The sequence below is a fragment of the Cryptotermes secundus genome, unplaced genomic scaffold, assembly GCF_002891405.2.
Source record: "Cryptotermes secundus unplaced genomic scaffold, Csec_1.0 scaffold1247, whole genome shotgun sequence".
NCBI lineage: Eukaryota > Metazoa > Arthropoda > Insecta > Blattodea > Kalotermitidae > Cryptotermes > Cryptotermes secundus.
In genome coordinates this window covers 122,767-141,730 of record NW_019724605.1, presented here as the reverse complement: position 1 = coordinate 141,730, position 18,964 = coordinate 122,767, and the positions used below count along the sequence as shown (strand labels likewise).

Sequence of the window (18,964 nt, the reverse complement as noted above, 5' to 3'; positions counted from 1 at the left end):
GTAAGGATTTTTGGCACCACTTTAGCACACACCTTTTTCATGCCCAGATCATCGTGCAAAATCTGTCTAACACTTTCCTTATTGATGTTGGTAAGTTCAGAAATTGCTCGAATGCTCAGTCGACGATCTCTTCGAACAATTCTAGCGACCTTCTCCACATTCTCTGGAGTTTTCGCAGTGGAAGGACGGCCCGATTTTGGGTCGTTCCCGACGTTTTTCCTACGCTCCATAAACTTCTTAAACCACTCGAAAACTTGTGTGCGAGATAGACTCTGATCACTATATACTTCTGTCAACAAATTGCAAGTTTCCGTGGCAGATTTTCCAAGTTTTGTGAGGAATTTGATGTTAACACGTTGTTCTACATTAGCACTGAGCATTATTCCGACGGAGCTCAGACACACGATCCGCTTCTAACAATGGTCGCGGCCAGACTAACCGATGCGCGTGAATGAAACTTTGTGTGGCGGTAGAGGGAAGTCGACGGGTCAATGCCCTACCCTCCTCTTCGTCATCGACATGGCCGGAAATGAGTCATAAAAGTAATCCGGTTTCTTTATTGCCGCACCTTGTATTGTGAGTATAGGTATCCCTTGTTTTATGCAATTAATTTGTTCCTAGAAATCTCCACTTACATCAAAATCATGTAAAGTGAATTAATTTTAACACTGCTGTAACAGGGATGCATTCCAAAGAAGTAAAAAAGGAATAATATTAGTGACTTTACAATGAATGTACATAGTTTGAACAGATGACTCAGAATATGCTAATGAGTGGGGCATGGTCAGTATAGAGCTCTTTTTGCAGTGCCAGTGGATTGACGACTTTCAGATGAGTGGGTGAAGTGATGGAGACACAGCTGATGTACAGCTTTTGCCTCTTGCTCTGAAGTTTATTCTATCATAGGGGTAACCTGCGCTACCTTTAAGAACTCTGTAGCTGACTTTGGGTATTCTTTTTTACTGTTCTCAGACAAAATGTCCATCATTGTTGCCCTTTAGTTCTCATATAGTTTACAATCCCAGAAGATAGGTTCCTCCATTTGCAGCCCGTCACCACATTCACATTCAACCATGGACATAATCAGGGGCGTAGGGTAAATGGATGTGGTGGAAGCATTGCTTCCCTATAGAAAAGCAACCAAGAACATTTCTGGCAATTTTTCAATTTCGAAAAAATATTTCATACTTCAAAATATTAATTAATCTGAGAACATATATTACATATAATGAGAATATTGCAAGTTTTAATGTGTTAAATAAACAATTTATCAGGATAGATCAGTTATTTTCTTCAAAAATGCAGGGTACTTCAAATTGCAACACGCGCGGAAGCAGCAGGTCTTTCGCTTCCACCCTCCCCTGTGTTAACTGGCTGACCAATGTCAATATTGTCTCTAAGTGAGCTATCCGTTATGGTATGCTACTAGCTTCGTGCTTCCAGCAATGTTGCCAGATGTAAGGCATTGCAGTTCGCAGTAGAGTGCAGTAGAATAGTCTGTGACCTGGCAGTTAAGCGTGTGTATTAGTTTTCAGAAGGTGTTAGCGTCTCATTTATGCACAAGTCAGTTTAGTTATTATTCTGTATTTTTCTCGATACAGAATTTGTTTTGCTTTGCGTAATTATAACTTTATGACCAGTGTTTTTGTGATTGCTGTTAAGTTAAAAATAGAAACATGACACTTTCATGTGATAACCACTGTGTGATTGAAAAACTTCTTCAAACACCGTTCAGTTCACTCAGTTATAATGAGAAACTTAAGATAATAGAAGAAGGTGCACCTAAGCCTAATCTAACTTTACATACAAAAGTGAAATCTTGCACACGGCATTTCAATACCAGTTTATATGAGGCTATTCCATGGTTGTGTGGGTGTGATAAACTAAACAAATTATTCTGTTGGCCTTGTCTCTTGTTTTCTAAAGAAAAACACGTGTTTAACAGTGCTGGTTACAATGACATTAACAACATTTACAAATCTGGCAAAAGACATGGGCATTCAGTTAATCACATTGCTTGTCTTAAAGAAATTACACTGTTTGGTAAAAACAGAAGGATTGAATTTTCTCTAAGCAGCCAATACAAACAGTCAATTGAAAAACACAATGAAGCTGTGAAACAGAACAGGAAATTTGTAGGCCAATTAATTACAGCAGTTTGTTTTCTGGGCTCTCAGGGTTTAGCATTTCGGGGACATGATGAAAGCGTGGCATCTGTTAATAGAGGAAATTACATTGAGGTTTTAAATATGCTGGCACGTTATGATTCTGATTTACACAATCATTTAGAGTCTTCAACTGCTTTCCGTGGTTCTTCTCCTGACATCCAAAATGAACTGATACATTCTGTATCTGAATTGATGACAATGGAAATTAAAAAGGAAATTTCAAAGGCTAATTATGTTTCTTTAATTCTTGATGAGACTTCAGATGTGATGAATAAGTGTCAGTTGGCTTCAGTTCTTCGATATGTGACAGCTGATGGCAATGTTGAAGAAAGGTTTCTGCGTTTTACAGACGTGAGCTCTGACCGTTCTGCCAATTCCTTGTTTAACCATGCTCTTGAGATTTTAAATGATTTTGAATGTGGTCCCAAACTCATTGCACAGACTTATGATGGTGCTGCTGTTATGGCATCACAACATGCAGGAGTACAAGCAAAAATTCGCGAGCAGTACCCAAACGCCATTTTTGTTCATTGTTATGCGCATAGACTAAATTTAGTCTTAGCACAATCTGCTAGTTTTATTAAGGAAGTTAAGGTCTTCTTTGCTACTCTCTCTGGCTTTAGAACTTTTTTTGCCAAGTCCACAAAAAGGACTGAAGCATTGGATTCCCACCTTAGGAAAAGATTTCCTTCTATCGCACCTACTCGATGGCAGTACCATAGCCGACTTGCTGAAACTGTGCATGAATACAGAGAAGGAATTGAGAATCTTCTTGTGTCTATAATAGAGGAACCAGAAGAATGGGATGTAGAAACAATTTCTTCTGCACGCGGACTTCTCTCTCTTCTAAGGGATTTCGATTTCAATTTCATGCTGAAAATATTTTCTTCAATTTTTCCATATTCTGGCGCTCTTTTCAAAATCCTACAAACTAAGAGATCTGATATAGCTTTTTGCAATACCAAAATAGACGAATTTAAGCATCACATGCAAAGATTAAGGGGAGGATTTGACCACCTTTGGAGTGAAATGGAAAATGTCTTCGATTCAAATGGCCCAACTCGACCCAAAAGAATTCGCATTGACTCAATGAGTGGAGAAGAAAGAAAAAACTCCTATAAACGGCTGTTCTGTGAAATTATTGATGTCGTGTGTCAGAATGTCTCTGTTAGATTTTCGGAGAACGCTACGCTCCTCTTCTTGAGTCTTCTTGATGCCAGATACTTTCCCATGTATAGAACCTCATTTCCTGAAAAAGCATTTTCCTGTTTAAAAGAAAATTATGGTGCATTTTTTGACTTTGTTGCCTTAAAGAGTGAACTTTTAGTAATGTTTTCGGACCCAGATATGGCAAAAGATAGTGTGTATGACTTACATCAATATATGTATGCTCTTCAGTTATCATGCGTTTTCCCGCAAATCTTCAAATTATGTGAGCTAGTATTAACAATACCAGCGACAAGTTCTGCAGATGAACGCTCATTTTCAGCTCTGAAGAGATTAAAAATCTACTTAAGAAATTCGCAGAACCAGGATAGGTTGTCATCATTGGCTTTGATGAACATTGAAAAGTCCTTCCTAAACAAACTGCAGTCCAAACCCACCTTTCTAGATGAGGTTATTGATCTGTTTGCCAAGAAAAACAGAAGAATCGAGCTGAATTATAAACAAGTAAGCATTAATTATATTCCAGGTTCACAACCCTGTCATTTGATGGCTATAAAATTGTGTTGATAATGAGGTGTTATTTTAATATATTAGCTTAAATATACAATACATATTAAACTATTAGCTGTTTTCTTTTAAATAGAAGATAGAAATTATAGGGTATGTAGAAAAAATTTATATACACGTATATAAAGTTGCTTCCCTGCTTTCGGTAGTCATGCTACGCCACTGGACATAATGCTAAATCTAAGCTTGCTTTAAGACTGGAGTGGCCTGCTCTCATACAGTTAATTGACTCAACAGCATGACGGTTCATTTTTATCTCATGGAACCATGTAGAAGATCCATTCCTATAGTTCCTTTCAAAGTAACTTTCTACTTTATCCCTTTTGGTGTTTTAACAGAAACTGTGAAGCTCCTCCTTGCCTTTCTTTTTCCAGATCTGCCAATTGTAATAATACAAGGTGGTTCAAATATGACTGGGTCTGGGGGGGGGAACATAATTGCCAAACACTTACTTGCACATGTCAGTCTTCAACGTACTCCCCTCCAGAGTCAACACATTTTTTCCAAAGTTCTGGAAGCATCCTGATGCCCTTTTCAAAAAAGGCTTCTGGCTGGAGGCGTATTCACCCCAAACAGTCTGGATGATGGTGGTGTTGTTCACAAACCGCATGCCTTGCAAGTCTGATTTGAGCCTTCCGAACAGGTAGAAATCACTCGGGACCAAATCGGGACTGTACGGCGGATGTGTCAGAAGGTCCATTTCAGTTTCCAGAAGGTTTCCATTGTTGTTTTGGCTGTATGGGGGTGTGCATTGTCTTGAAGGAAGGCTACCCGCTTTCCACGTGTCTTCCGCTTGGATCGGATCTTTTCCTTCACGTTTGTTGCCAGGAGTTCTGAGTAATAAGCTGCATTGACTGTTCTGGCATCTGCCAGAAAGTCTACATGGATAACCCCCTGCCAGTCCCAGAAGAACGTTGCCATCACTTTTCCTGCTGAATGGCTCCTCCGCGCTTTCTTGGGTTTGGGAGAACTTGTATGCTGCCACTCGTGTGAAGACTGCTGGGACTCGGGAATGAAGTAGTGCACCCACGTTTCATCGGTGGTCACTACAGACTTCAAAAATTCATCACCTTCATCTTCAAACTGCTGCAAGAGACGACTGGCAGCTTGCACGACCACCATTTTGTTCATGTCCGTCAAAGTGTGTGGTACCCACCGTGCATTCACCTTGCAATAGTGCAGGTGGTATTTCACAATGTCTTCTACACCACCAACACTGATGGATAGCACTGCTCCAAGTTCCTTGATAGTGATGAGCCTATTCTCACAAATAAGCACGTCTGCACGATCAATGTTTGGCTCGGTGACGGATGTTCGCGGACAATGATCATTTGGTTCATTCTCCACGCACACGCTGCCCTCTCTGAAGCACTTACACCACTCAAACACATGGGTCTATGAGAGATGAGGTGGATTTTTTTCAATTTACCTAATCCTCCCAGCCAAACTATGGCCCTGGGGTTGACTCGGCCTTCAACAGAAATTAGTACCAGGAATATTCTTGGGGGTAAAGGGCGGCCAGGGTGTAAGGCTAACAACCTTACTGCCATCTATGAGCCAATTGTCTAGAAAATCTGGGCACGTCAACATCTCATAACCCTTTGGGCCTCTACAGCCTGTTATAGGGATATCTTTACTTTTTTTTTTACTTTCAATCACTTAAGTATATTGATGTGAATCCTAAATTTTTGAGCTGTCTATGGCGAAACATTTACTGGTTGCATATTTACTGACTGTGGCAAATAAACATCACAAAAGTAGAACTTAATTTCTTGTTTTAGTAGAAGTGTGAAATAGATGTTTCATTCCTTGGGCATTATCTTTTGGATAGGATCCTCATATCTTTGAGTATCTTTGCCAATGTGATTGTGTCTATGTGTGAGCTGTAACTGTACAGAGAACATTTGATAGCATTCGTTAGGAGATCAAGTGACCTTTGTGAATTCTGGAGGAAACTGGAATCGAACAGTTTTAGAGATATTACTGAATACATGAATATGTAATCACACCATAAATAAGTGTTTTTCGTGCAGTTATTTGAGAAGTGTGTCAGGTAGAACTAAGTAATTACATAGAGCAGAATCCTTCTCGAGAACCACTAAATAACAATCTGCTGTCCATGAAAACCATACACACACTGAATGGCATGACAGTGATATGAAATATCTGATTTTAATCAAGTAGATTGACTGTAATTTTTTTACTGTTATTCTTATTGGGGTGAGACTGAATCCACTTGGTACTGTGGCCACTATTGGCCTATTGTACCAGGCCCAGATAATAGATGAAGGTGACTGTGGAGCAAGTAGTGAAATAAAGGGCAAATGGAAGTACTCAGAGAAAAGGTGCCCCAGTGCCACTTTGTCCACCACAAATCCCACATGACCTGACCTGGGCTCAAACCCATACTGCCGCAGTGGGAAGCCAGCCACTAACCGCCAGAGCCATGGCACAGCCCTAGATTGATTGTTATTCAGTGTTTCTAAACTTCGCTCTCTGTAGCCGTACCCATGCAGAGTTAGAGATGTCTAATCCATGCCCAACCAACTCACCAACATAATATCCTCTTCTCTTGGAAGTCAGGATATGCCAGTCAGCCACTGTCATTCACTGATGGATAGCTGATCCCCCCAACACTTATTGATGGTCAGACTGCTCACCCTCATCATGACACCTTTTTCAATCTTACTCTCACCTGGCTCTCACCAGAGCCCCTGAGAGGTGATAGCTGCTGCTTCTGAGCAGCAGAGGGCCCAAAGACTGTCCTCCAATGCAGGAGGAGAATCTACTTTTCTCTGATTACTGATGGTTGGATGTCTACAGCAACCCACCATCATTTATTGACAGGAAATTAGAGGCCTCCACTGCTGATCCCAGCTGGACATGCGAATGGGCTCCAACTGTGGCCTCAGATACCTTGAAGATAGCATTCCTCTACCTGACTTGCTTCTTCACTAGAATGTCCCATTCTTCCTCTTGGTTGTCAGATTAGGCATTTTTACATGGAGACCTCTTACAATTTTACCCACAGTTCACCCTCAGTAGTATATTTCTTATTCTTATCATCAGTTCCATTGTATCCTAATCCAAAATGGAGGTTTGATGAGAGGTGAAGTTCTAATTGTTGTATTAGACAGGGAGCCCGTGAGAGGGTCTGGCTCCCACCTTCAAACAGAAGAGCATGTGAACCTTTCAGTCAGGAAGAGACAGCCTCCCTGGAGTATCAATAATTGGGACCCTTCAACTGCCTTCTGTTGTGTACACCAGGGACAGCAGAGCTCCTACATGGCCAAGCATCAGCTCAGCTCTCAGTCCCTTGAGAGCAGAATTCCCAGCACCCCCTCCATCTCTCAGAAAGTAGAGATTTAACGTTTTTTTTTGCACTGCCATTTGGTTCAGAATAAAGGCTAAACACTTTTCCTGTAGTTTCTGAAACATGGGTTTTGTGATGCCACAAGTAAGTGGTTTATTCAGAAATCTGTCTTGAGTACAATGCCTCAGTGACTCAATTTGTAAGTGGGACATGTCAAAGCTTACTTAAGTGGCTTCTTCTGAAGGCTCAGCTCCTTTTTATATACATTATATATATATATGTATCAGTCTTCCAGTTGTTGAACCAGAGAAGCTGTGTTTTGTTTTCTGAATTTGTCGTCATACTATTGGATGAAATTTGAGTGATTTACGTTTATTGTCAAAATGTGATCTCACATTTCACTCTTTCAGCATGCTTACCCTTTGTTTAAATATAAATCATATGATGCTACCTTTGTAGGAGCTGAGATTCTCACAGCAGTGATTGCGAAAAGTTATAGCTAACATCAGATAGTCTGTGATGCTGGAATGTAGGAAGCATGGAATGGTGGTTTGGTCCCTGTTGTGTGTGCTACTTGCTTCACGCTGGTTTCTTGCTTAGTTTATTCTTCGACTGCGAAGATGGAGGTAACATTTTCCTCCAAAATGTCAATTCACTTGTAATGGACTACATGGTGTTTTATTCCAGAAGGCAGAACTGTTGGTGCTACCTTTATTCCCAGCCTGTTTTGTTTAGGAAGTGAACGATGTCACATAAATCACACACCCTTATTGATGACATGTCATTTTTTTATCACTGTGGTATCCTACAAGTTTGTTTCTCGAAACTGTATAGGTGAGACTCAGAAAGAGGAACTCATTTTCACAGGATGACCATGTACAGACACAATACACTCTGCAAACAGACAGCTGGATATCTAACTGGAAACTGTGAAGCAGTACTTGAAATGTTCTGTGACTGCTGTCCCATATGGAAATACCTCAGTGTAAACTTCTCTGATTCAAAGCACAGGTAGCTGGAGCCATCAGACCTAAGGACAGTCTTTAACTACACCTGTAAATGTTCACTAAACTAATTTATTTTTTTGCTTGCTGTGGTGCAAAGTAGTAATTAATGACTGATGCACTGGTTAAAACATAAGAAGGAACTGCCATAGTTCTGTTTCAGTGTTATTTAATAGCTTTAAAACTGACTGTTGCAAATTTCTAATGTACACTATGAAATTTGTTACAGGATCAACAGAGAAGGGGGAAAGAAGAAGGATTTGATGGTACCACAGACATAGCAATGGGGAAGGATACGCTGCAGCCTGGCACAGAAGATGAGCAATGGGCCATGGTGAAGTGTTGTAATGGGCTTCAAAAGGAGAAGCTTTTAGTACCTCTGGAAAGTGATGGTTTGAGGTCAGAGAATAAGGAATTGAAAGTTAATTCTTATGAACTTCAAAGAGAACAGAGTGCCCTCCAAGAAAATTTGAATACCGTTCAGAGGCACAAAGATAAGTTACTAGACCTGGAGGATAGGTTGAAAATGATGTTGGATGAAGAGTCCAGTATTCAGAAAGCTTACTACCTATTGGCCCAGGAAAGAGATACTTTGAGATCAGATCACAAAGAACTGAAAGTCAATTTTGATGAACTTAAAATGAAAAGCATTGCACTGGCAGATAATTTAAATGCCATCAGTGGAAAGTGTGATGCTATTCAGAGTGACCAAGATAAGATAGTGGGCCTGGAGGCAGAGAAAGAGGAATTGAAACTTAATTCTGATGAACTTAGAAGAGAATATAATGCCCTCCAAGAAAATATGAATGCAGTTAGAGAAGAGTGTGGTACTCTTCAGAGTGACAAGGATAAATTGGTAGGCCTGGAGGGTACACTGGAATTGTTGTTGGATGAGGACTTCAGCATTCAGAAAGCTTATTTGCTATTGACCAAAGAGAGAGATACTCTGAGCTCAGAGCACAAAGAATTGACGGTTAATTTTGATGAACTACAATGGAAATGCAGTTTGCTGACAGATAATTTAAATGTCACCAAAGGAAAGTGTGATGTTCTTCAGAGCAACAAAGATAAGTTAGACCTGCAGGATACACTGAAAAAGATGTTGGTTCAAGAGTCCAGTACTCAGAAAGCTTACATGCTATTGGCTCAGGAAGGAGACATTTTGAAATCAGATCAAGAAGAACTGAAAGTTAATTTTGATGAACTACAAAGGAAATGCAATTCCATGACAGATAATTTAAGTGTCATCAATGGGAAGTGTGATGCTCTTAAGAGGGACAGAGATAAGTTAATAAGCATGGAGGATAAATTGAAAATGGTGTTGAATGAAGAGTCCCATGTTCAGAAAGCATACTTACTGTTAACCCAAGAAAGAGACACTTTGAAATTAGAGCAAGAAGAATTGAATGTTAATTTTGATGAAGTTAAAAGGAAATGCAGTGCCCTAACAGATAATTTAAATGCCATGAAAGGAAAGTGTGATGCTCTTCAGACGGAAAGAGATAAGTTGGTAGGAGTGGAGACAGAGCGAGAGGAACTGAAAGTTAATTTTTATAAACTTAAGACAGAATATAGTGCTCTCCAAGAAAATTTTAATGCTGTTAGAGAAGAGCGTGATACTCTTCAGAGAGACAAAGATAAGTTGGTAGGAGTGGAGGCAGAGCGAGAGGAACTTGAAGTTAATTTTAACGAACTTAAGATAGAATATAGTGCTCTCCATGAAAATTTTAATGCTGTTAGAGAAGAGCGTGATACTCTTCAGAGAGACAAAGATAAGTTGGTAGGAGTGGAGGCAGAGCGAGAGGAATTGAAAGTCAATTTTCACGAACTTAAGAGAGAATGTAGTGCTTTGCATGAAAATTTTAATGCTGTTAGAGAAGAGCGTGATACTCTTCAGAGAGATAAAGCTAAGTTGGTAGGAGTGGAGGCAGAGAGAGAGGAATTGCAAGTTAATTTTCACGAACTTAAGAGAGAATATAGTGCTCTCCAAGAAAATTATAATGCTGTTAGAGAAGAGGGTGCTATTCTTCTGAGGGACAAAAATAAGTTAGTAGTCATAGCAGGTAGACTAAAAATGGTATTAAATGAACTGTCCAGTATTCAGAAAGCTTACTTCGTACTGACCCAGAAAAGACATACTTTGAGATCAGAGCAAGATGAATTGAAAATTTACTCTGATGAACTTATAAGGAAATGCAGTGACCTGGCAGGTAATTTAAATGTCATCAAAGGAAAGTGTGATGCTCTTCAGAGGGAGAAAGATAAGTTTGTATGCCTGGGTGCTAAATTGAAAATGATGTTGGATGAAGGGTCCAGGACTGAGAAAGCTTACTTGCTATTGACTGAGGAAAGAGATACTTTGAAATTGGAGCAAGAAGAACTGAAAGTTAATTTTTATGAACTTAAAAGGAAATGCAATGTATTGATAAATAATTTAAATGTCTTGAAAGGAAAGTGTAATGATCTCCAGAGAGAAAATGACAACTTGGTAGGCATGGTGGCAGAGCAAGAGCAACTGAAAGTTAATTTTTATGAACTTAGGGGAAAATATAGTGCTCTCCAAGAAAATCTGAATGCTGTTAGAGAAGAGTGTGATAAACTTCAGAGAGACAAAGATAAGTTGGTAGGAGTGGAGGCAGAGCGAGAGGAATTGAGAGTTCATTTTTATGAACTTAAGGGAGAATATAGTGCTCTCCAAGATGATTTTAATGCTGTTAGAGAAGAGCGTGATACTCTTCAGAGGGACATAGATAAGTTAGTAGGCCTGGTGAGAAGACTGAAAATGATATTGGAAGGAGGACCCAGAAGTGAGAAAGCTTACTTGCTATTGAACCAGGAAAGAGAGACTTTGAAATCAGAGCATGATGAATTCAAAGTTTATTTCAATGAACTTCAAGGGAAATGTTGTGACTCGATGGATAGTTTAAATGCCATCAAAGGAGAGCAAGATGCTCTTCAGAGTGACAAAGATAAGTTTGTATGCCTGGAGGGTACACTGAAAATGATGTTGGACGAAGAGTCCAGGACTGAGAAAGCCTACTTGCTATTCAGACAGGAAGGAGACAGTTTTAAACCAGAGGAACAAGAATTGAGAGTTAATCGTGATGAACTTATTAGGAGATGCACAGCCTTGATGGATAAACATAATGCCATGAAAGGAAAGTGTGATGATCTTCAGAGAGACAAAGATAAGTTTGCAGGCCTGGAGCGAAGATTTGAAATGATGGTAAATGAAAAGTCCCGTGTTCAGAAAGCGTACTTGCTATCAGCCCTGGAAAAATATGCTTTAGGATCAGAGCACAAAAAGCTGAAAATTAATTTTAATGCACTTAAAAGGAAATGCAATGCGGTGACGGAAAATTTACACGTCATGAGAGAAAAGTGTGATGTTCTTCAGAGGGATAAACTTAAGTTAGTAGACCTGGAGTGTAGATTGAAGAAGATGATGGATGAGGAGTCCAGTATTCAGGAAGCTTACTTGCTGTTGGCCCAGGAAAGAGATAATCTGAGATCTGAGCACAATGAATTGAAAGCTGGTTTTGACGATCTTAGAAGTGAATGTAATACCCTGAAAAAAAATTGAATGTTATTAGAGCAGAGCGCGATGCTCTTCAGAGGAACAAAATTGAGTAAGATTGGAGGCTACGTTGAAAATTATGTAAGAATAACTGTAACATTTCCAAACGCTCTCTTGATACTATATCCCCCAAAAAGAAATACTTTAAATTCAGAGCGAGAGGATTTCAACATTGATTTTGATGAAGTTTATAAGAGCATGTTTTTACTTCAAAAGACAATTTTACTGCCATTAAGAGAAGAATGTGTTGTTCTTCAGAGGCAGAAAGATAAGATAGCAGGCCTGGAGGTTAGAATGAACATCTTTGGAATAAAGAGAAAGAGTCTTAAGTGTTATCGATCCAGGAAATGAAGATGAAGTCAGAGGCAATGAGAATTAAATCTGTCCTTTGAAATCGCTGATGAGGTGAACAAGGTCCTGTCTGTAGTAGCGGATGAGACAGAGTCACTGATGGTTAGAACTGAGTTCTTACACAGATGCTGAAAACAATCAGGTAAGTCACTGTGATTCAGCCTACCATGGAAACTTAGAATGTTGTGCTTCATAGCAAACTTAAGAGTACGTAATTAGAGTATGGTGTGTTGTGTAATACTCTTTGTTTTAAGTAATTACTTATGTTTCGAGTTGTTATCATACAAGGTCCATATAAAAAGTATCGGGAAGAGTTCCAGGAAAATAGATTTATTTCAGATATTGCTACAATGCCTCAAAATTCTTCAAAATACATCCCTTGTGCATCGATATACTTTTGCCAACGGCGTTGCCACGACACAAAGGCTCCCTGGTAGGCGGATTCTGGAAGATCCTTAAGGGTCCGCGTGCAAGCCTCTTTGACAGCACTCAGGGTCCCATGATGGTGCCCTTCGAGGGAGGATTTCACTTTCGGGAACAGGAAAAAGTCTGCTGGTGCCAAGTCGGGACTGTAGGGGGGTTGGGGTCTTCCTCAACGCATTGCAGAAGGTCTTTGCAAGCAGCCACTCGTCTCTGCTTTTGGTCGTCCGTCAAGACCTTTGGGATGAGTTTCGCGCAGACCTTTCACATCGCCAAATCTTCCGTGATAATGGTGTGCACCGTCATCTTATCAATGCCAACACGATCTGCAATCATGCGCACACTTAACCAACGGTCTGAACTGAGTACATCACGCACACGTTGCACATTGTCATCGGTTCTTGACGTTGACGGCCGTCCACCGCGGGGCTCATCCTCCACACTCTGTCGGCCACTTCTGAAGAGCTTGTGCCACTTAAAAACTGCAGTTTGTGACATGCTTTCATCCTTGAACACTTGGCGAATCATGCCCAACGTCTCCGTACCCGATTTCCCCAGTCCAACACAAAACTTGATGGCGTACCTCTGTTCAATCGTTCGCTGCATTCTGCGCTTGCACCGACTCACTCGACAGGGGTCCACTGAAAACACGGCCTGGCCTCTACGAACGCGCTCAGGCGAATGGCGCGTGTTAAAGGTTAGACCCCCACTACCACGCCTGCGCGGTGCGAGCGTGCTGCGGTGTACAGTAACGTAAGGGAAAGATTTTCCCGATACTTTTTATACGGACCTTGTATATTACTTTCTTCCCTGAATACAAATGAAAGTAACTGCATCCTTTAAATTAGTGCATCTGAGAAAACTGAAAAATATAGTTTTCACTGGATTTGTTTGAAATTTATACCAGTTGTTTAGCATGCAAATATGACATACAGTACCAATTTTCAGATTTTTAGCTTGAATAGTTTCCAAAATATTAATTTTTAATATGTTATATTAATGTGCAAAATAATATGCCCCCCCTGATGCAATTTTAAAAATTGACCCATGAAATATGGATTTTTGTGCTTATTCTAAACAAATTAAAACTTCTATCATATCATTTTTATTGCTTTCTTAACTACTGAGAAAAAATATTAACTTCTATAATAGTCAGAATTAATTTTTTTTGTTTTTAATTCTATTTTTCAGATCAATGAAGTGCAACAAAAGAAAAGAAATATGGTCATTTTGTTCATAAGCAAATAGGAAGTGTGTGTGTAAAATTTTATATAGGTTGGTGAAAAAAACTGCATCATGTGGAACCTTTTGAAGTTATGAAAACGTTCAAACAACTTACATCGAGAAAATCAATTTTAAAATTTTGTTAAAGAATATCTTTGTTTTCTGACGTGAGATCCAATTAAAATTGACCAGATCCATATGTGGGACCCTCTTTCAGCTTCTTCTTGTCCTCTGCGGCTACTTTGGACAACCTCAGCTTCTTTCTGGCAGATTTTGAGCCTGGTTGACCACAATGTGCGCTCCGCTCGAGGCGACGGTCATCCCTTGCTCTGCCTATTTTCTCAGCTGCTGGGCTGAACTTCAATTTTGTTGCTTCCTCTTTCAGTTCCTGGCTTGCTATGCAGCCCATATTGAACTCACTCACTGCATTAGTGACCCCAATGTCTAATTTTTTTAGAAATAAATGTGTCTTTTGGACAATCAGTCCAAATAAGACTATGTAATGCATCATTAGCTAATGTGGTGTATAATGGAATCAGTTTCTTTACCACTTCGACATTCAGTAATGTCATCTTCACTCAGGCTTGGATCGGTGGCTACATAAGACTGGTGAAAAACAGTGTGAGCTTCCTGCTACACACTGTGATGAATTCCTGTATTTTCTTTTGCTGTCTGCAGCAAATGGGCATGTACGAGGAAGAGCTGACTAGTGTCATGCCCATACCCATGCAGAATTTTTCCATCCCAGCATGACCCTTACCTAATGATAAAAAAGCGTTTAACATTTTGCGATTCACTTCAAACGGAGGTCGACTTGATTCGGTGCATTCAACCCTTGGGCTGGGATAATTTTCACTGCAGGTATTGTAGCAAGCTGTACATTTTACAGCTACTTTAGCTGCAAAGCCTATGAATTGTGAAAATTCTATTTTCAAATCACTTCCCCCACTCCTTTACCTATTTGCTGCCAAAAGCTGGAATGGACTATTACATAATCAGAATTAGGCATATCATTCAGATACTCACTGTCTAGGGTAGTATAAATTCTTTGGTCAGAGAAAAAAGATAGCTTTGTCTGGGATGCACATGCCTGGGAAGACGATGCTGAAGAGAAATTCTCTATCAAAGCACATTCATTTATTTCACATACTTCAGAAGACGTTTCCTTTTGTTGTTTTTTCAGTCTCTTGGCTACTAAATTTTTAGCCAACAAACTTCTTTGGTCTCATTCCTTTTAGCCTTTTATCTGGCAACCTATACATATTGTATATACTATGCACACTTCAAAAAACTTATTTTACATAATACTATTAACCTAAATAGTTCACAGGAGCCCTCCTTTCGTCCCTATCCTGAAACAGTACAATCTAGTCCATACCACCCCATCCTATGTCTTTTAAGATCCATTTTAATATTATCTAGCCACGGTGTTCCTAGAGGTCTCTTTCCATCCAGATTTCTAAACAGTATCCTATGTGCGGTCCTCTTCTCCCAATTCGTGCTGCATGCCCTGCCCATCTCATCTTCCTTGACGTGATCATTCTAATTATACTTCGCAGAGTGTGCACTTTATGAAGCCCCTTATTGTGCAGTTTTTTCCAGCCTCCTGTCACCTCACTTCATTTTCTGTCATCCAAATATTCTCCTCAGCACCCTGTTCTTGAGGACCATTAGTCTATGTTCCTCTCTTAATATCATAGACCAAGTTTCAACCCATACAGACTAACAGGCAAAATTATGGTTTTGTATATTGTAATTTTTACGTTTTTAGACATCAGTTGCAAAGACGAAAGGTTACAAATTGAATGGTAGCAGGCATTACACAAATTGAAATGCCTCTTAATTTCATCCTGAATCATATTTTGATTTTTTACTGTCCTTCCCAAATATTTAACTGTCCCACATTTTCAGGAAATTGGCCTGATAGACAATGTACTACCAACAGTCAGTGAACCCCTTTTGCAGTACACATCTGTCAGTGGCAGTCCTGACAGCCAGTCTGCACAGGAATTTCTTATTGCTAGAAAGCCTCTTACAGTGAAGTGATATGGGCCAAATGGAGAAACCATCAGAACCGATTCAAGTCTTTGTTGTGAAAGATATTCCTTCTGTCTCTGATCCTTCCTGATATAGTTAATCTTCTTCTGATTTTATGGGTATTTGTCTTTCTTTTCATGTCAACCTACAGTGAGATAATTGGTTGGGATCGCTCAGTTTGGAAAGTAATCTTAAAGGGCTTATTTATATTAAGGCTNTCCTCCGAAACGTTGGTTAACACCACATATACACGGTGCCAAATCCCAGAAGACTGCTTTCTCCATAGTCACTGCCGTGAAAACCTCAAATCTTACATACTTCTAATTTGTTTCCCTCCTCCCACCCACCATAATGGAGGTTTCAATTCAGCAGACATTCAGCCCCGCTAGTATTAACGTTTCCGTTTGACGGACATGGCTGCCCTTGAACTGAACTGAGACACTTGTATGATGGAAGTCTGTAGTTACAATGTTATCTCTGTTGAGTTAGGTTTACCTGGAGGAAATGTGACTTCAGTTTTGTGTGTTTACAGAAGCTGTGTCTGAATACTTGAGTATGAAACAAGACATCTGTGAATCAAGGAATGTGTTAATGCTGAACCTTCAGGATGTCATCAAATTATGTTAACAGAAATGGATCTGAGTAATCTCCCAGGACACAAGATTATTGACTATGCCCAAAAATGAATCAAAGATTAGGCTTCTGCTTGGAAGGAACGTTTGAGATGTGCAGCTCTTGCAGATGGTGACAGACTTGGTGCATCAAACAGTGAGAACTAAGGCCTGATTGTGAATGTCCTTACATCAGTTCTGGTTTTGATTTCACACACTGTACTTCCCCAAATACAATGTACATTCCTCGTCTTCATAAATAATAAAATCATGAATTGTGTATCTTATGTTCATTTAAGAAAGTTCTGTAGAAGCTGGTAGTTACGCATCTCGGCAAGACTATTCCCTGTCCTTGTTGAATGCAGTTTCCATGAAATGTGGTGGTAATGGATACCCACTGATGCAAATGGACAGTAGGCAGGCATCACCTTCCCAGTTGATGGCATAACCTTAAATTTTTTGTTGAAAGTGAACTGGAATGTTTCAATTCCAGTTGTGAAAAGCTTTACGCGATAAACACTAACTCTGCTCTTCAGTACCATACACCTCAAGCATAGTTGCCATTTTAACTAATGAAACCAGCCTTAGAACATCTGCATGCATGCCTGCTGCCTAGACTTTTTTATTTTGATAAAATTAATGTACATACAATAGACGCCTAGGCAGTGCCCATCCAGTCCCCTGTAAAACAGTCTTATAAACATCTTATTCTATAACAGTGGTCACCCCACGATTTTTGAATGTATCTCTTAACTCTAAGAGTACTACATAGACTGTCATAAAGCAGAGCTGTGTTTCTATCTAGTGATACACATAGGGAACCTGTTATGTCCACTACAACTGCTTTACTTCCATTTGTGGCTGATTTACTGACTCTCCCTCATAAATTAAGTTTTTTGTGGTTTCCCTCTGCAAAAATGCCAGGATAATACATCAATTAGGAAAGCACTGCTTCCTTCCAAATTCATCATCTGTCATTTGACACTGCAGGGTACACAGTACTAAGAGTGTCATAAGAACATCACTGCACGCGGGCGCGCACACACTCATGACAGGTAAATTGCTGCTGGTCCTTGCAAGCATGGTCATTCTTGGTCCTGCAGGACTCACAACGATATTCACTGTATGTTAAGTGACTAACATACACATGCATGCATGTATGAGGGTCGTACTGAAAGTCATGAGCAACAATTTTTTGTAAAGTAACATGCTTTATTATTGACAAACCAAATACACCACCTCAATCTACAGACCTTTCTTTATTTTTCCACATAATCGCCACTTCTTTGTACACATTTCTCCCAGCGTTCTGGGAGTTTGAAAATTCCCCTTCTGTAAAATTCCATTCCAGCCATCCGAAGACACTGACGCACTGCTTTCTGAATTGCCTCCCTTGTCTCAAAATGTTGTCCACACAGTTGATCCTTCACAAATCCGAAAAGATGGTAGTCGGAGGGTGCCAGATTAGGGCTATACGAGGGGTGTGGAAGAACTTCCCATCCCATCTTTGCAATTGCTTCCAATGTGACCTTTGTGGTCTTTGGTCAATAACTGCGGGACCCAACGAGCACAAATTTTCCTATATCCCAAGCTTTCAATCATCTCCTGTACTGCACTGTGCCCTTTTCCAAGTTTTCAGGCTATTGGGTCTACAGTCACATGCCTGTCATCTTGAATGATCTCATCCACTCTTTCCTTGTTGTGTTCAGTTGAGGCTGTTCGAGGACGACCGCTCTGAGGATCATCTTCGATGCTGGTGTTCCCATCTTTAAAATGTTTCACCCATTTTTGAACACTGCTCGCACCCATGCACACACTTTCATGAGCACGCTGAATTCAGAAAGCAGTGCGTCAGTGTCTTCGGATGGCTGGAACAGAATTTTACAGAAGGGGAATTTTCAAACTCCCAGAACGCTGGGAGAAATGTGTACAAAGAAGTGGCGATTATGTGGTAAAATAAAGAAAGGTCTGTAGATTGAGGTGGTGTATTTGGTTTGTCAATAATAAAGTATGTTACTTTACAAAAAATTTTTGCTCATGACTTTCAGTATGACCTATGTAGATCTCCTTTATATCCCTCTGAAACATTGCAGAGAATCAAAGTCTTTGTCTAGATACAGGCTGTCCTGGGTGAGTTTCCTGATGATTTTATCTAGTCCCTCCAGGCAAAGAGCAGGATAGTACCTCAGACTAGCCCAGGACTGACTCCTTTTATATTCCTTGCATATCATTATTCATAAATCGTCCCACTGGTGTGAGCTACTGACAGTGTCGTCCAATTAAAAAAATGTGCATGCACGGATGAATGTATATGCCAACTCACACACACACACACATATACATGCCTTACACCTTGTGAAATGCATGCCTGAATTGAAGTGTTTATTTTAGCGACGTCTGTAAGTGACACTGTCATATCTGCCCAATACCACTACCTGTACAACCTCTACAATACGCTGCAAGGTCAAGTAAAGTTTATCAAGTAAAAGAAATTGCAAAATAAACTAATCTTTCAGACAATAATG

The 18,964-nt window shown here is 39.9% G+C and overlaps 2 protein-coding genes and 1 long non-coding RNA gene across 6 annotated transcripts in view; 1 reads left to right on the top strand and 2 right to left on the bottom strand.

Annotated features, from left to right (window-relative positions):
• Positions 1–18,964, bottom strand: part of LOC111862544 (protein hook) — a 55,875-nt gene that overhangs the window by 16,577 nt on the left and 20,334 nt on the right. Inside the window, exon 2 of one of the 4 annotated variants that reach the window (XM_033750712.1) lies at positions 6,455–7,067. The exons of 2 other annotated variants lie outside the window; for them this stretch is intronic. In XM_033750712.1, coding sequence (XP_033606603.1) covers positions 6,455–6,460 — 6 coding nt within the window. In that variant the 5' untranslated portion in view covers positions 6,461–7,067. Of the gene's footprint in view, positions 1–4,354; positions 4,376–6,454; positions 7,068–18,964 lie in introns of those variants that run through there. One more of the 4 variants, XM_033750713.1, reaches the window with a different exon arrangement.
• On the bottom strand, positions 2,040–3,718 carry LOC111862545. The gene is made up of 2 exons (XR_002842443.2): positions 3,544–3,718; positions 2,040–3,417 (listed from the first exon to the last, which is right to left on the bottom strand). It is a non-coding gene; the product is annotated as an uncharacterized LOC111862545 (long non-coding RNA).
• LOC111862542 (centromere-associated protein E) lies at positions 7,866–17,625 on the top strand. The gene is made up of 2 exons (XM_023848032.2): positions 7,866–12,289; positions 16,361–17,625. Exon 1 carries the CDS (start codon positions 8,503–8,505, stop codon positions 11,800–11,802), a length of 3,300 nt encoding a protein of 1,099 aa, XP_023703800.1. The 5' UTR covers positions 7,866–8,502; the 3' UTR covers positions 11,803–12,289; positions 16,361–17,625.

Coding starts and splice junctions, on each gene's coding strand:
- LOC111862542 (XM_023848032.2), top strand. CDS start 8,503: ATGGGGAAGGATACGCTGCAGCCTGGCACAGAAGATGAGCAATGGGCC.